The 17,312-nt window shown below is 41.1% G+C and overlaps 1 protein-coding gene across 7 annotated transcripts in view; it reads right to left on the reverse strand.

Moving 5' to 3' along the window:
• Window positions 1–17,312, reverse strand: part of KIF26A (kinesin family member 26A) — a 115,577-nt gene that overhangs the window by 34,529 nt on the left and 63,736 nt on the right. For all 7 annotated transcript variants that reach the window (XM_065063337.1, XM_065063338.1, XM_065063339.1 and 4 more), the window contains one exon: window positions 16,860–17,026. In XM_065063337.1, the coding sequence (XP_064919409.1) occupies window positions 16,860–17,026 (167 nt within the window). The remainder of the gene's footprint in view (window positions 1–16,859; window positions 17,027–17,312) is intronic.

Below are 17,312 nucleotides of genomic sequence, written 5' to 3' on the forward strand. Positions count from 1 at the left end.
GGCCAAGGGCACTAATAATGAAGTATGTGGTTAACATTCAAAAAGCATCTCTTCTCAGGTAGCAGTGCACAAAGCTTAATTACAACCTCTGTGTTTGAATGCAAGAATTCCTTTGCATGACATTAAAATGTGGTTGTTTCTGGAGCTGGAACATCACAGCCATCTTGTACCAGCAGTATCAAAGAGCTTGTTGGGTTTGTTGGGTTTTGTTGTGTGTATTGTTTTCTAAAAGGGAAAAGTTAAGGATCTAATGGAAAGAACAGGCAATTTAGGCAAAATGAAACATCACTATCAAACTGTAGACTCTGAATATGAATTTAGGTAATTGCCATCCTCAGCTCCTACAAAAAGAACAGTCAGTTATTTTAACTACTACAAAAGCCAGCTGGGCAGCAGTCTTCGTATGCTTTGCTTGCCTGGACCAGTCCAGGAGCCCAAAGAGCACCACAGAAGGACTCATCAATCCTTATACACTTCTCGCAGCACCAACAATATACTTGGTGGCACCCCAGCCAAGTACTCATTAGGCCAAAATACAGGCCAAGCTGGTCTGGACATGAGCCCAACTGAATGAAACAAAATCTAGCTTCACAAAACTCCTTAGTTGAGTAAAATTCATGGGAGTATGTATTTACAGGGAGCCACTTCTGAGACACTCCAGAGTGCTAGATTTTCTGCAGTCCTCATCCAACAACCCATTACTGAATTTACACTTAAGTTTCCAGAACTTTTTTATTCCAGCATTCCTTTTCTCAGGGGGACTTTGTCCCACAAAGATATGGAACACTAAGCTCTCATAAATGGGGCCTTTTTTGCCTAGCATCAGAAAGACCTAAGTCGGGCTCATATCAGAACACTTTCTGTAGGAGCCTAATTAGGTGCCACAGCTCTTTCCCGATTTGTTTTTCTCGAATTTAATCTTGCACAGGAGGCCCTCACATCCATCTTCAGCACCACAGTGGGCTGTCTGACCTTCTCCAATATCAACTCCTGTTTCCTCACAGGGAAAATTATGACCTGTGGAGAACACTATGCAAGACTTAAGCATTGTAGTAATTTGTTTTTCTGGGCATTTTCCAAGCATTTTGTCACAGCTTTGACAGAGATGTATGCTTTGTACCTACCTTCGCTTTCCCCATTCAGCCTCCACCAAGCACTCTTCCACAAAACATTCTCGCGAGGGAAACTAAGCCACACGCTCTCATGCCTCTATTCCAATTAAAGCATGAGGGACACCCATGTATATGATTTTTACCTCTGCCTGTGAGATCTACTGTCTGTATTTTGCTTAACTCTTTCCATCTTTAATAGGAGATGTCTTTTAAGATGCTCTGGAGAGTTCTTTTCCCATAGCAAGGTGTCATGGTAGAAAATAAAAATAATATATGGCACATGCAGGGGGACTCAAATATCAAATGACAAGGGACAGGCTCTAACCTGCTCTTTCCCCTACACAATTTACAGGTTACTAGGTTTTCTGCCATGCATGGCTGAGACCAGTGACGAAAAACATGGTCAGATCAATGACATAATGTTCAGCACCTAGGGAATAAGACTGTGCCTCAACAGTAGCTACAAACCCTGCTAATTAAAAAAACTACACACTTTTATTTTAAATTCTGCCTACGTGGTTAACGTGACATTTCAGATATTCTGATGTACTGCAAGCTGCTTCCAGCTTACACTCACTGTGCACGTTCTGCACATTATAGCTGTGAAAGTAAACAGTACGATTTAATCCCCTAAGGAATAGTGTTCCTTCTGGGCATAATTTCTCCATGAAAAATAAAATTAGATTTGAAACTTTTATAACTATGCACAATTATAAAATTTTTGCTTAACACTTTGTGGAATTTATCAGCTTCAGAAGGAAGAGTGATGTGAAATATACTCTGGGACACACACTAGAAATGGGTCAATTGAGAAATATACAGAGGATTTAATTGACAAAGTGGGTTTACAGACTAACCACCACAAGTCAGAAACAGAACTGGGAGTCCTGCTTCCCATTAGTAAGCTCCACTGGCAAAAATAATAGAACTTCTGCACATTTATTTCAGTGTGACTCATTACATATTAACAGTTTTAGTGTTATTAGCCAGACTTATCTTTCAGAGATCATTGCCATTATTCATAATGTAAGAATGCTTAAGGGCTTCACTGAGAGAGTCAAGGCCAAAGAAGAGTACAGTCCAAGCCTTAAATATCCTGAACTTTGGCATTTACTCAAGAGTACACCTACTCAGGAGTTTGGTTTGACCTTGACAATCACCACAAAAGCAGTTTTTATCCTGATTCTGAACTCTCTGCAAAGCTTGCAAAATTCCGGACGCAGGTTTACACTGGGAATCAGTCCACTCTTCCAAACTTTCCCAGTTCCCAGCCCAACAAGACATCACTCCTCCACCACATATTCCAAGCCTTTCCCACTGAAAACCAGCTCCAAAGGAAGCAGTGGGAAAGTCAGAGTCTCTCATTGTATCTGCAGTTCCAGTTATTGTTTCCTTAATTACTTGTCAACACAGACAACAAATAGACGGATGTCCTACAATACACCCTCCAGCACTCTGTCCTGAGCCTTCCGCAACTCACAGAATACCCTTGGTTGGCATTATTACTTTTATTAGTGCTATTATTGTTTGATTTGTGGTTCTAAAATTAGAAAGGCAGCACAACGAAACAGTGCAGTTGCTACCCAAAGCCCCAAGAAAACTTTAAAATAAACAAGGTATTAATTTCCACTAATGGCATTACATTTGGAAAACAAAACCTGGTTCAGATATAGCCATTTTTAAAGAGAAAACTGGGAATGTCTAAATCTGTCATGAAGGTTTGGAAAGGACAGGAACCATCTCTATTCCTACCATAAATTTTGCCCAAGGAGTCACTTATAAAGTATAGATTAAATTTTGAGGTTATGGTTTGCTCTTCCTCCTAGAACAAGCTTACAAGGTTCCTGCAATGGATACAGAGCTTCAGGAGGATATAATTGCTTTTCTTATGTTAGCACCATTACACAAGCACAGCACCAAACCTTTGTTTGCTTAGCTGTCCCAGCAATGCTGTCAAGAAGCACTGCCAGGAAGAACAAACAATTAATGTTCCTTATTTCAGTGGTTCAACTTCCTCAATAAATAATTAGCCCATCTGGATCACAATGCACAGCCTCAAACAATGGCAATTTTATGATGGGTGATGGCAATGAAGTTTCAATAGAAAACCATTATTCTAAAACATTCCAAAATGTCAAACCACATCTAATATTTTGGGGCTATTACCAAGCAAACATTATGAGATAAAGTATCTCAAATATGAGCTTAAATTCATGCTCTTCCTCTTGCACATAGCATGATCTTGCAATTCAGGCTGAATTTCAACCTCTCACTTTGAGTGACTTCTTAATTTTCTCTTACTATCTCTTATTAAAGTCAGTAAGGCAGAAATAAAAATCAGCTATATTGTCATATCAGGAACATTGTCTACTCAGAGCTAATCAGAGAAGTCAGGTCCAGAAGAGATTTTGAGAGGTTATCTACATTTTCCCAATGCTCCACAGTAGAATGCACTTTACCTAACACACTCCCAATACATATTTGACCAACTTGTTCTTTGAAACTTCCAGTACAAGCAAATCCACAGCCTCCCAAGGCAATCAATTCCTGTTTTTAACTATTCTTACTGTTAGAAAATTCATACCTCATGTTTCTCATAAGTCTGCCTTGCTGGAATTTATGTTCCTTGTTTTTCCCTCCCTCCCCAGCAGACATGTAGAGCACCTTATTTCCTTCTACTGCGACAGCTGTTACTGGTATGAAAACCACTACCACATCTCAGTCGTCTCATTTACAAATTAAAATATCCTGGTCCTTCCAACCTTTCCTCACAGGTCAAGTTTCCTTTATTTCTGACCATCCTTGCTGCTCTCCCTCTTCTCTACTCACATCTTCATAAAATATAGAATTCAGGCTTAACATATTGGTGTGCAACAGTTGAGACTCGTCTGAATTCAGGGACCACACAAAAAGACCAGGCAAAACCATCTGAGATAAACTCAAATAGACCTCTATAGCATGACAAGTTAAAGCAAACCTGCAGGGTACCCCAACATCAGAAGGGCTCCCTCACAGTGTACAGACCCAACAGCTGATCCCTCCTCTCAGCTACACATTATTATTTAAACAGAAGCAACCAAACAAGCCCATTTTCAAGCATCCAAGCTAGTTGCATGCAGGAATCCAAGGAGGAATTTTTCACAGCTCTTCCCTGTAATTTTTCCTCAGGTTTAAGATCTACAGAACAGATCTACAGAAACACTAACTGTTACACTCCAACCATTTTTTCCACCAGCCGTTTCTGAGGTCACTGCTATGAAATTGTCATGAGTGATGTCAGCTCCATGTTCTCCACAGCCTGCAGATTTAAGACACTTTTCTGGCAAAAGAAGATTGCTTCAGCAGACAGGACTAGGGTTCAGGAACTGACATATATATCTATATATATCTGTATACATATATATATAGAGATATATATATATATATATATATATATATATATATATATATCTCAGAATAACAGCTAGTCACCGCAGCCTGCCACATATCATTTCCAGCTCTGTTCACTAATGATGTTAAACAAAGCAAGCACAGATTAACATATTGCTGTACTTCTGTACTTGCTGTTTACAATTGTACCATATGACAAACTGCTGAAAACCTGTGTAGGTTAATCTTTATGTAAGCAAGACTGTCAACACCTAATATAGAAATATGTCAGTTCCCAGGCTACACATTGCATAGATAGCTATGTATTGAAAATACAGCTACCTGAAAGCCAGCAATATTTCCTCGCTCTGTTTCATGAACTAACTGAACTAAAGGAAGCAGAACCACATCAATCTAAGCACACTCCTTAAGCAAAAAAAGTTTGTCGTCTTTGCCAGCAAGACATAGACTTAGGAAACAGTCACGTTGAGGAAAATAAAATTCTAGTCTCATTTGTATTCTACCAAGAAAAGGTAATAAAGACATTTTTAAAACTAGAAAGTCATGAAACACAAACAATGGTGCTAACTAGCCCTTCATTATTAATTACTTAAATAGATCACTTAAGATTTTGCCCTGCAATATCAGCTCCCAATATACAGAAAGAAGCCAGAATCAAAATTACTTACCAGGCAATAAATTATTTTTGTTACAAAGGATATTCTACTTCATGCTATTCATCAAGAACAACCTGGTATGAAAAGCAAAAGCATTCTGCTCATTCAGGCTGTTCCAGGGAAGAAACAGGCACATTTGCAAGTGGAAAGGATGAGACAGAAAATGCAAGAAGTGGCTAGCAAGGGGTTCATCTGATGAACTAGATTCAGGCAAATATCAGATAGAGAGGGACTGAGCAAGGGAGAAATTCAGTATTTTCACATTCCCAATTACATATAGCAGTCTGAATAAAAGTAAAACCTCCTTTACCATAAAAGCTCTGGGGTGAGTTATGTTTCCAGGTTACCTTCCTTTGCCCCAACACACCAGCCCCACAGACATACCTCTCTCATCACATCCAGCTCCCTCAGTTCCACATTTCAGTCCACATCTAGAAAATCCACAGAGGCTCCATTCTCACTGCAGCTGGGTTTTATTTCAGATGCTTAGTCAAAGGCTTGACACCTATACTGCCAAGCAAATAACTTCTCAGGGGGACATTTACTTATTCCTACTGTTAGCAAGTTAAATGGTCACTGTCAGCATTCAATGATGCAGTGGAAATCACCCAAGTACAGAAGTCATATGCTCAGAAAATAAGTATTTTTAAACAGAGGAAGGGCACATTGTCTCTTAAAGCCCAGTGTATCTGTGATTTATTTAACTGACATGAGTTCTAAAATGATACTTCTCAGAGGTATAATAGGCTGAAATGGTAGCACCATTTAAAACAGCACTTAGCAGGAAAATGTGAGATGCATGTTCTTCCATCACTGCAGATGGAGAAATTTGACTATTTCTGACCCAAAGACAGTAACTTCAGATTTCAGCAGAAATAAGCAGCTCCTGAAGGCCTGCTAGAGCCACATTATCAAAATATTCTGAAGCTTGCCCTGGACTCCAACTAGCTTCACTAATAACTCTTAGATTAGATTCATTTTATGCTGATTAACTTCCACTGAGTCATTTCCTCCGAGTAAAAACTCCACAGGGCACTTAATAATTGAGCTCCACCACAGAAGACACAAGATGCCCAACAAAGCAGAAAGGAACCCCAAGAGCATCACTCTGATGACTGGTAAAGCAGCACTAACTGATGCTGAGTGAGGTACTGGCTAAGCTCTCTGAAATGTCCTGCCAAAAGAAACATCTTCCATCCTCCAGCAGAAAAGATGAGGGAAGTTTTAGAAAGCCAAATTCACTGCTGTTTCGTGGAGAATTTAAAAGTCCCTTCAGAGTAATCCTGCAGTTGGTCATTAGTTTGGCTTGACATTTCATTTTAATTATAAGTTATAATGTGAGATGTCTTATTTTGCCACGAGCACAAGCAAGCAAAGCAGTCTAGCTCAGAACAGAGACAGTGTCACTTGAAAGTCCATCTGCCTTGCAAACCACATCCTGCACACAGTAAACTGAGTGTTAGAGTGACCGCAAGTCAGCCATGACAACTAAACATTCAATTAACTATCAGTCTGAATTTACTATTTCGCCTACTAAGTCTGTTTGTCTTAACAAAGTATTAAAATAGTTAAATACATTATTGGAAGAGTCTGAAAAGTCACTAATAAAGTTGTAAAGCAGGTGCAAAATGTCAAGTTACATCCCCACAGGAAAGTCACCATTATCATTTTACCTATGGAATGCTCCATTTCCACTGCAGCAAAATCACCAGCTGCCACTGCCAACAAGCTGAGAAGCCCCAAATAACGGAGTCAGGACAAGCAGTGGTGGTCAGGAGTTCAGGAACCAAAAAAGCAGGCAGACTGGGAGGGCTTGTGTGGGAGAGAGGCAGAAGTGTTCCTTTTGACAGGCTAGGAAGGGCAGAAAGGAAGGAAAAAGCCAAAGGGAAAAGAGACTCTGGTATCTAGACAACAGTGAGATTCCATATATTCAGGAAGCAAAGTAAGCAGATGTATTCAACTATGAATTAATGAGAAAATGTAGAAAGGATCATACGAAAAGTCCTTAAACTGAGGGAGAAAATATTAAGTTTAAGAAAGCAGAAGATCAGAGAGAAGACAAAGTAAGAATAAATATCTGCATGAATCCCATCAAGATTATCCATAAATACTTCAGACTTTTCCCTAATTTAAAATCCCCTCCACTGGCCACCATTTATCCCCACAAATAAATGCAAATTTGGGTGGCTCTGAAGGCACAGATTCTACCCTCCGACATATCTGTGAGCACATCTGTTTTAATTTATTCTGTTTTGCTCTTTCTCCTGAGCATCATGAATGTCTCAGAATATAGACCTAACCTAAGATCCAACTGCTGCAACAGCAGCCTGAACTGATCCACCCAGAGCCACCCAAAAAATCACCACATCTCCTGGAGAGGGCTGCTTCTGGTGCTCCAGAACCTCCTGTATTATCATCCATCAAGGCAATCAGGACTGACAAAAATCAGCCTTCCCCAGGGGTGGCCTCGCATGACAAAGATCTTTAAAGCACCTAGTCAGTGTTTTGTTGGGCCCCAATTCTGCTTTTGTGGGGAAGCTACAGACCTAAGACATCCTCTCCAAAATCCAAACCTCACCATGAGGTGCCCACATCCATTTTCCTCCCCTCTTTCACTGTCTCCTCTTTTATATATTTCCCGCCAATCTGGTTGGCATCAGGCTCCCTCTTTTCTTCATTTTGCCACCTCCAGCATAACCCAACCTGATCCCACACAACCCCTGTGGCCTGTGCTGTGCAGGCGATGCTCCTCCTTCCAAACACCTCCCTGACACCAATGCCTTGCACAGTCTCCTTGCTTCATACCACTATCTCTAAACCTGATCCCTAATCCTCTACACTGGGGAGCTTCATTTGCTAAGGTGATGACTCCTAAATGCCCAACACTGTTCCTTCTGGTCACCACCACCCTCGCTTTTTCAGCCAATTCCCTTTCTTTCAAATCCACACCATGGGCTTTCCACCTTGGCTGATCATTCAGTCCTCCCCCCTCTAATTAAACAGCTATATCCTGAGCACAGATCTGTTTGCCTTCGGGATACGTTTCATGCTTTTAGCAGGGCCGATGTCCAAAACTCTACCTTCCCTCTCCTCTCAACTACTCCAATTTATTTACCTCCTGTCTTTGCTGAACTGTCTCTGTCTCTCATCTCTGTCTCCCCATCAGTCTAGCAGTCATCACAGACGAGCTCTTCATAGCAGGGAGCGTGGCTCACCGTATGCTGATAAAGCACTGTGTAAATGTAGGATGTGGTATTAGCAATGATGCCAGTAATGATGTTCTGCTCTTAAGCATGCTGTCTGAGAGTAATTTCTGTTTCCAAGGACAAGGCCTACTAAATTCAGGCTTATCTTCTAATTTATCCTCCTTTATGGGCTAACACGAAATGGGATATACCTACAGCATACACTGTTTTGTTTGCACTTAATTATAGGCAGTATTATGCTGCCACAGCAACTGAGAAAGCTTAAGCTGCCCTAAGATGACACAAGATCCTGCACAATGCTGCACATCCTGCCCATCTCCTGTCCCTGCATAGCGTTGTGCTACACGTGGGTCACGTTTGCTCTCTGGGGACAGCTAGCAGCAACATTCCAGCAGCCACAGCGTGGTACCAGCAAGACGAGACAAGCTCTTTGGTGGCACCTGCTTCATCTCCATCTGCACATCTGGACGAGGGCATTCCTGCTCTCCCCAGCTCCACGCAGAGAGGAAAAGGGGGCTGGGGAGGTGTCCCCCTCTCCAGCACCATGCAAGAAGGACGACACAGCAGGGACCACCAGGCTGCTCCAGCCCACTACAGTCAGATGAGGGATTCATTAAGGCGAAAAGGCTAATTATATATCTGGCTCCCCTTCACCTGCACACCTGCAGCTCTCCCCCAAGTTGCAGATTGCTCAGACACCCTTTCCTGACCAGCTTCCAAAAGTGACCAAATGGCAGCAAGAGAAAGTGGAGCACTGAGGAGCATTTAACAAAGAAGGGTTGATGCACCGAGCAGTTGTTGAGCTGCATTAATGCCCGTGAACCATTGCATCCCTCAAGAGCCTTGCAGCTCCCGTGACATTGCTGCAACACTGCAAAGTAGGGACAAACCATGCACAGGTTTGGGTTATATCTGCCACTACAGCAGCTTAACTGAGAAGAGCTGGTACCCCACTTTCCTAAGTAATTCAAATTTAATTTTCCCACAGGATTTCTTGGGTGTGGGTCATGTGTAATGAGGAAGCTTTAGCAACCGACTCTGCTTCTTCCCTTGACCCATCATTCCCCAAGAATTTACTACAGTTACCTGTAACTATAGCAAGCGCTTCTGTTCCAACTTCACAGACTAGCTTAACTACCACAGGTCAGCACAAAAAGGTATAACTCAGGATCCAGTGAGTCACACATTTTCTTCACCTTTTGGTGAACTACTACTTATTCATAACCCAGTTATCCACTTTATCTGTCAAAGAGATTTAAATTGAGTCCGCTCTGCACAAAGCCAGGATACCAGTGCATCCCAGCAGGGTACAGGGCAAAAGTTTACAGCTATTAAATACGGAGAACTGCTGAACTACATTATGAGCTTAGCAGAAATGTAATTCTTGCTTTTAACAGGACAGAAAATGACAGGCTGAAGTGATTTAGCTAGAAACATCTTAAACACGACAACTTTTAAAAAATGTATGTTTCATTTTTTGTGCTTTTTTCCCTTGCATTAAATTCTGAAACTACTGATAGTCATGGAATAATCAGGTTTAACAGGTTAGCAGTAATATATGCCTCAAGTGTTCCTAATACATCATAATCTTCTTTCACAGAATTTGCATCACTGTCAAACCGAACTACTGATTTTCAGTTGATGCTTTTAACATGTTTCTATGGTTACTTTCCAAGGTCGCATCACAGAAGCCTGAACGGCAGTTCAGAAAGACAAAAGGCATTTTGCATCCTTCACCATATTAAATAATTTATGAAAGTTAAGGCATCCTCATGGAAAAAAAAAAAAATCATAAAATAATAGGTTCTGAGGTTATTTTCTCAGCAACAGTTTGAAGCACAATAAAATCAATAACTCTACAAAAGCCTTCAAGAACTACGCTATTTGACTAATGTTCCATATGGAACAAAATACTAAGGCACACATTCTAAGTTTAGATCTATATGAACAAGCCTACATGAACTGCATGAACGAACCTTAAAGCAGAATATGTAGACATCTAATTTGCTGCTGTCAGCTTCATCTTTTAAATTAGGCACTAAGCATTGTCCCAGAAAGTACTCTAAATCTAAAAAATGCAAAAATAAAACTGAAAAAAATTGAAGTAAAAATGGTAATGACAGCCTTTATTATTTCCATCATTTTTCATTCAAAGCCACACAGATTTCATCTGTCCCTGAAACATTACAAATTTTGACTAGTGTAATGAAAGCTTATACACAAAATATCTGAATTCACTGCCTACCGCTACACTAGATCAGAGTTTATTGGAACTAATTGAAGTGTCTGAGGCTTGGAACAAAAACACATTAGTCATTTAGCGGTTGTGCTAATATTGCTATGCCTTTCCTGCAGTTTCATTAGATACAGACTGCTTCAATACCCTAATCATATGCTCAGTCACAGCACAATCAGTACACAGAGTACTGACAAGCTGTCCCACCATGCCTAAAGCTGATAAGGTGTCTGCTCTATGAGTAACCTCAATTATTGACTATATTTTATGGTCAATCTAATGACCAAATGCTTATCAGTGAACCATCGGGTGCCTGTAATAGGATAGTGACCCTTAGTTTATATGTACCATTATTGCTCATTAGTGAATAATTAGATTCTTTAATCCACAACTCACAGGCATTAAAATATGATGGAATATCCTGAATCTAGAAAAAGACGACTATGCTTATTTTAACTCTTAAGGTGTTCACTTGGATTACTCAAAGATCGTATGTTGTATCTTGTTAAGAAAAGCTGCTTGTAAAAAGCATATCATGTGTAATGTTTTATATCATGTCTAAATTGACACAGCTCACCCAAAAATGCAGGAATATAACAAGAGTGCAAAGATAACGGGTGCAATTCACCACTATGATTCTCCAGACTTATTAACTTAAATGCTTTTAGTCTAGCAAAGCCTAGCAACACTGCAAATAATTTAGAAACCTGAAAAATCCTGAGCGCATAGTGAGTGCTATGCTTGGAAGACTAATTCGTCAAACAAAAGCAAGTGGATGCAAGGGAAAGTATCTGCAACTACACAGCTAATCATGCACCTTCAAAAGCAGCAGACCCATGGCAGCAAGTGCAACCCTGTGACCAAACCAGTTTAAAAAGATGTGAAAATAACCCAACATCAAACAAGATTAAAATTTAAGAAGGGGGACTTAAAAGTTTGTCTTCCTCTCAAGATTGCTGAGGGTTGCATACTTTTACACAGATTTTCTTCTACACAGCTTTCATTCGTCCCAGCTGCCCTGTCATTGCTCAAACCCTCCTTGCAGCTCGCCCTTGTGCACCAGCACCAAACACCCACAGTTCTCACCGAAACACCAGGCCAGCAGTGTCCTGAGGTGCATTAAGAAGAGTGTGACCAGCAGGTTGAGGGAGGTTCTCCTCCCCCTCTGCTCTGCCCTAGCAAGACCGCATCTACAGTACTGTGTCCAGTTCTGGGCTCCCCAGGTTAGGAAGGACAAGGAATTACTGGAGGGAGTCCAACAGAGGGACACGAAGATGATTAGGGACCAAGAGCACCTTTCTAATGAGGAGAGAGTGAAAGAGCTGGGCCTGTTCAGCCTGGAGAAGAAAAGCTGAGAGGGGATCTCATCGATGTTTATAAATATCTCAAAAGGGTGGATGTCAAAAGGGTGGATGTCAAGAGGATGGACCAGACTCCTTTCAGTGGTGCCCAATGATAGGATGAGGGGCAACGGGCACAGACTGAAGCACAGGATGTTCCATGTGAGTTCTTTACCTTGAGGGTGCCAGAGCCCTGGAACAGGCTGCCCAGAGAGGTTGTGGAGTCTGCTCTGGAGACATTCAAATCTTGCCTGGACACATTCCTGTGTGATCTGCTCTGGTGAACCTGCTTTAGCAGGTGGGTTGGACTGGATGATCTCCAGAGGTCCCTTCCAACCCCAACCATTCTGTGGTTCTGTGACCCTCACCCAGCAGCACAGGTGGTGCTGCTACCACTGTCACCAGCCACCAACCGGCAGAAATGGCGTGTTAATGGTAATGGCTTTGATTTCTCAGGGGCCTTGATTTTCCTCCCAAGAGAGTGGTATTTTCTTTTTTGGCAGACAGCCTGTTTAACCTCTTCCCAAGAGCATGCCCCTTCTTCTCCTCCTCCTCACTGCCTTTCTCCTACCTATTCTTGGAAAGACCATTTCCTCTCTTCCCCAGGTGTCAGGGTGACAAAAAGCCCAACAGGTTATTGCAGTTTTATACCACAATATGCCAATATTTACTTAGTTGCAAGCATAGCCCACAGAAGGGTCCTACAGGTATTTAACTTATTTTTACTTAGTAACATACAGTTTGTTTGGGTTCTTTATACAAAAAGAAAAAAACACCTGGAAATGGGTATAAATTGTGGAGCACTAAGCAAGGTACAGCTCATGCCACACCAAGGGACAAAGGCCAGTTGCATTCTAAATCTGAAGAAGACAAGATTAAATTTCGCTTGCATTGCAAGGGTGAAATGGGAGCCCCTTCACAGCTATCCATGCCCACTAGCTGCGTTTTTCTTCTAGCTTTCTTATTCTTTTAGTGAGTGACTGAGAAGCTGAATTTTCTGCTAAATCCACTGCTCCTTTAGTAACATGACCATTGAGTAATGTCTGGCAATTTGCTTGTGTGACAGAGTCAGATGCAAATCAAAGCTTTCCTCCTTCTGTGACAGAACAGAGTGAGGAAAAAAGCTTAAAACTGATTTAATTTCTTAATGCGCTTCTGTCTGCTTGCTCTAATATTTGGCTTTGATTCTGAATACTTAGCACTTCCATGCTAGACACTCCACATTTCTAGGTAATGAATAATTTTTTTTTTTTTTTTTTTGAAAAGCAAAACATAATTAAGCTTGAAGAAATTAAATATGACATTTAAATGAGAAAGAGCTTTGGATGAATATGTAGATTTGGGTTGCACATACGCTTAACAAAATCAATACACTCCCTGCAAACACTATCTTAAAGATACTCATTTCAACCATGGGTACTTCTTGTCACCAAGTAAATGTTCTGCTGCAGCTCTTACTGTTTTCCAGCAGAGGACATGAACTCTCTGTATGGTCTTCTGAGTTTGTAAGCCTACAAAATACAAAGCTATGACTCTCACTGAGGAACAAATTGTAGCAACAAAAACCAACCAACCAAAAGAACCTGCACAGACCTCCTCCCTTCCCAGGCACAGGACAGCCCACAAGCAAGAATCAAAGCGTGTTATTTCACCAAACAGAGACTCTAGTTTTAATATGAAAAAGACGTTTATTTGCTGCCAGGAAACCATGCCACAGCCCAAAAGCTAATTGTGCTAGGACCCGTATAAACACAGTTAATGCTGTTTCATGAAGAACAAGACTAGAATCCTTTATTCATGTGAAAAAAAATCTTTATCTAGTGTTGTTGCTGCTAAGAAAAATCACAGATACAGGTTCCACAAGCACCCTATGAAGGCTTTGTCTTCTAAAGTAACTAACCCTGCACCTCAACGCGCTGAATGTTAGCATACAGGCATATTTTTTTTCAAGCTACTTTATTTCTATAACAAAACAACCCTTTTCACAAGCTAAAGTCCCAGCCACAGTCCCTTTTACAAAAGGGCTCTTGTACAAAGATGGAGGTACTCAGAACTGGTCAAAAAGAGGGCACTGATTTGAAAAAAATAAATACGTGTGTGTGTGTGTATGTGTGTGATTATCAATAAATTAATTGCATTTATTCCAGTAGAGAACAACGAACAAAATGTGCCAGGCTCCACATAATGTGAGTAGCATACTGGCCCTGCTATGAAGTTCAGAATTCAAGTGTCTGAGGAGAGAAACGCAGTAAGGAAAGAATCAGCAAATACAATGAATAGGGACTACAGCATAACAGTAGTGCCATGGCTCCTCTTTCACGTCTAGGTGCTTGCTGAGAGATGATTAGCTGAACAGAGAGATGAAGGACAGAAGTGGATGCTGCTGTAAAGGATTCAAGGCAGAGGTGACCTTCTTCCTCAACATGCTCAAGGCTGGATGGTGCAAAGTGAAAGCAGAGATGGGATTGGAAAGGCTGGAGCAAAGCAGCTTGATAAACCATCAGTACTGAACTAAACAAGCCCAAACTGTTGATGTCCCAATACTTGTGGTCCCCAGATAAGCTTCCACCCCAGTTTCTACCAGCATCTGTCTCTCACTCATCCTTGAAGATTTCCTGCTCATCCTCTCCCCTCCTGATGAGGACTGCACAGCTCAAGGGCAGGAAGAAGAATCAGCATGGAAACTTTGAAGCATAAGGTCCCCATGGCAGGAGGAGTCAGAAAAGAAGGACCAATGGGAGAGGGAGACTCACTCCTGAGGTTAATGCCGATGGTGGTGGAGCACTCTGGCCAGGACTATGCAACAGCACCCACCTCAAGCCATGCTTAACATATTTATGACTGCCAGGGATCAAAAATGGATCTCCCTCCACCTTTGTGAGATTTTCTGCATTTCAATTTGTGTTTTTAATCACAGTCATAACTGAACTTGTTTCTTGAATTCTTGCTTTTGGGGAACCTGAGATTCCTAGGCAGGCTCTGGAACACTGAGAAATGAATGCTGGAATACATTAATCAGCAGTGTGATGAAAGATCATGAGAACACTACAAAACTAATTCAGGTAACTGATAATTGTTAGAGGAAAAAATTATTTCCCACTTAAGTCTCTCTCTCCAACAACAACCACAAAAAAAAAATACGCAGCACTTTGTGCAAAAAATTTCAACCAGCCCTGTTCTTTGTTTAAAAAATTGAAGAGAATCAATTTTGAACAGAGGAAACATGGGTAGGGAATAAGCAATGTACTAATGGGTTTTAAAGTGTTTTAGCTAGCACATAGCTGCTAAAGCTATAAAACTCTTGTTCACTCAAGGCAAAGACAGATTCATGAGAAGCAATTAGGGTCTGATCCAATGTACAATGATGTCATTTGCAGTCTTGCTGCTGACTTCAAGAATCTTTGAATCAAGCTGACGACCGTCATTAGTACGGATACGTTGCTTTACAATAAAACCAGAACTGAGATTTGCTAACCAGGGACAGAAGCATCACTGGGAGAAAAGATTTGGGGTCTTATTTTGGATTGCTAGACACCGATTTCTTTCTCCCCCTTCCAAGTAGGGTATTTTATTTTCTGGATTCCACAGTAAAAACTACTGTCTTTAACACTTGCTTATGACATGCAGATTCACACTGAAATAAGTCCAAAGTTGATTAAGCTAAATCACACTGTTCATACCCACAATATGAAATACAGTAACAAAAGCTGTGTTGCTGTCCAGTCTGGGTACTTTGGAAAGGATTCATCTGTCCTTATTTGGGTAACTAAAGAAGAAAAGAGATGTCTGAGTTTTCTCCTTACCTTTCCTCTCCGCTCCCACTGATTTCAGACACCTATCTTAAAATCAAACAAACCATCCTTTGTAGGCAACCATGTCTCTGTGTTGACTTTAAACCTGCAGCACTTAGCACGGAGACAAAACACCAATTCACATACGCCACTCTTGGGGTGGTCATTTCCCAACCTCTTCTGTACAGACAGATCATGATATATAGGCATATAATGCTTAAGACTCTTTATACTATGTTCTTCTAAAATCCAGAACCTGGAAGTTGAGCTCCTTCTCGGGTCAGATTGTAATTTGTAGTAAACATTTATTTAACGGTGAAAACCATTTTAAAGATCAAGGAAAAGGAAATAATAGAATTACCATCATGGTTACATGATAAGAAGAATCCTCACTCAGTGCATAAATCTGACTTTAATGCCATTCACAGGCATTCATTTTTCAATATTGTCTCAAAACATGCTCAGTTCTGAATTTAAAAAGGAGTCTGGAATGCAAGTACAAAGCCCTGAATTTTGTTGTTTTAAATACCATCTGCTTGACAGCTATTGCATTTAATCGACATGCTAATTACAACAAACATTTCACAGACAAAACTAACATATCGTTTTCGTTATGAGACCCAAGAATGGAAAAAAAAGATGTTCTAGACTACTCTTAAAAAAGGAATGCCTTAAATTCTTATACTGTTGTTTACCAATAATGGAGAAATAGTAGTAGCATACATAAGCCATGCTACTGAATAAAACTCTAACTTTTTTTTAATTTAGATCCAACTGAAAAACTCTTGTTACTTCAGCTTCTGCTCCAAGGAAACCTACAGAATAACAGACTCGCTACAGGTAGAAATGGCCATTACGGACTAGACAAAGACAACACACATTTTCTTGGGTTTTGGTCAATAGAGGTTCCTGCTTAGGTCTCCCGAGAGAGAACTGGGGTGTCACCATCACAACCCCACTCCCCGGTAGCAATGGGAAGCCACAGTCATGACCAGCTGACCAACTCTACCTCTCAGCAAACAGTACCACACACTACACCTTCTATCCATGGCAAGAAAACTAGACAGCATTTCACAGACTTTTCAAGACCCATGAGCAGTTGCAGTTACCAGAAAGGTGAAAAACTACCTTATGAAGAATGAAGCTGCAGCTGAGGTACCTGCCGAGACCCCAGTTGGAGCAACCAGGCTCTGGGAGGCCACCGAGCCGCCTGATCCCACGGGGTCGGAGTTGTTCTGCCCTGAGCTGATCTGAACATTGGGACCATCCCGGCCACTTTCTGGTGCTGTTTCTGCCTGAAAAAAAAAAAAATAAAACATACACACAGGTTAATAAAGTTGCCTAATGGCCGTGACAGGGACAAATCTTGTGCGGTGCTTCCAAAGAGTGTCTTTGGAATGGTGAAGGTGAAGACAGCAGCGATTGAGGAGCTATACAGCTGGACGAGAGTACCGCAGTAGCTCCTGCAACAGAGAAGGTAAAAGCCATGACTGCAGCAGACAAACAGAATATCATAGATACCCCTGATGATGGGTAATGCACAGTTTAATAGTTTGACAGGCATGAAGAAATGGAAAACGA

The sequence above is a fragment of the Columba livia genome, chromosome 5 (genome assembly GCF_036013475.1).
Source record: "Columba livia isolate bColLiv1 breed racing homer chromosome 5, bColLiv1.pat.W.v2, whole genome shotgun sequence".
NCBI classification, from domain to species: Eukaryota; Metazoa; Chordata; class Aves; order Columbiformes; family Columbidae; genus Columba; species Columba livia.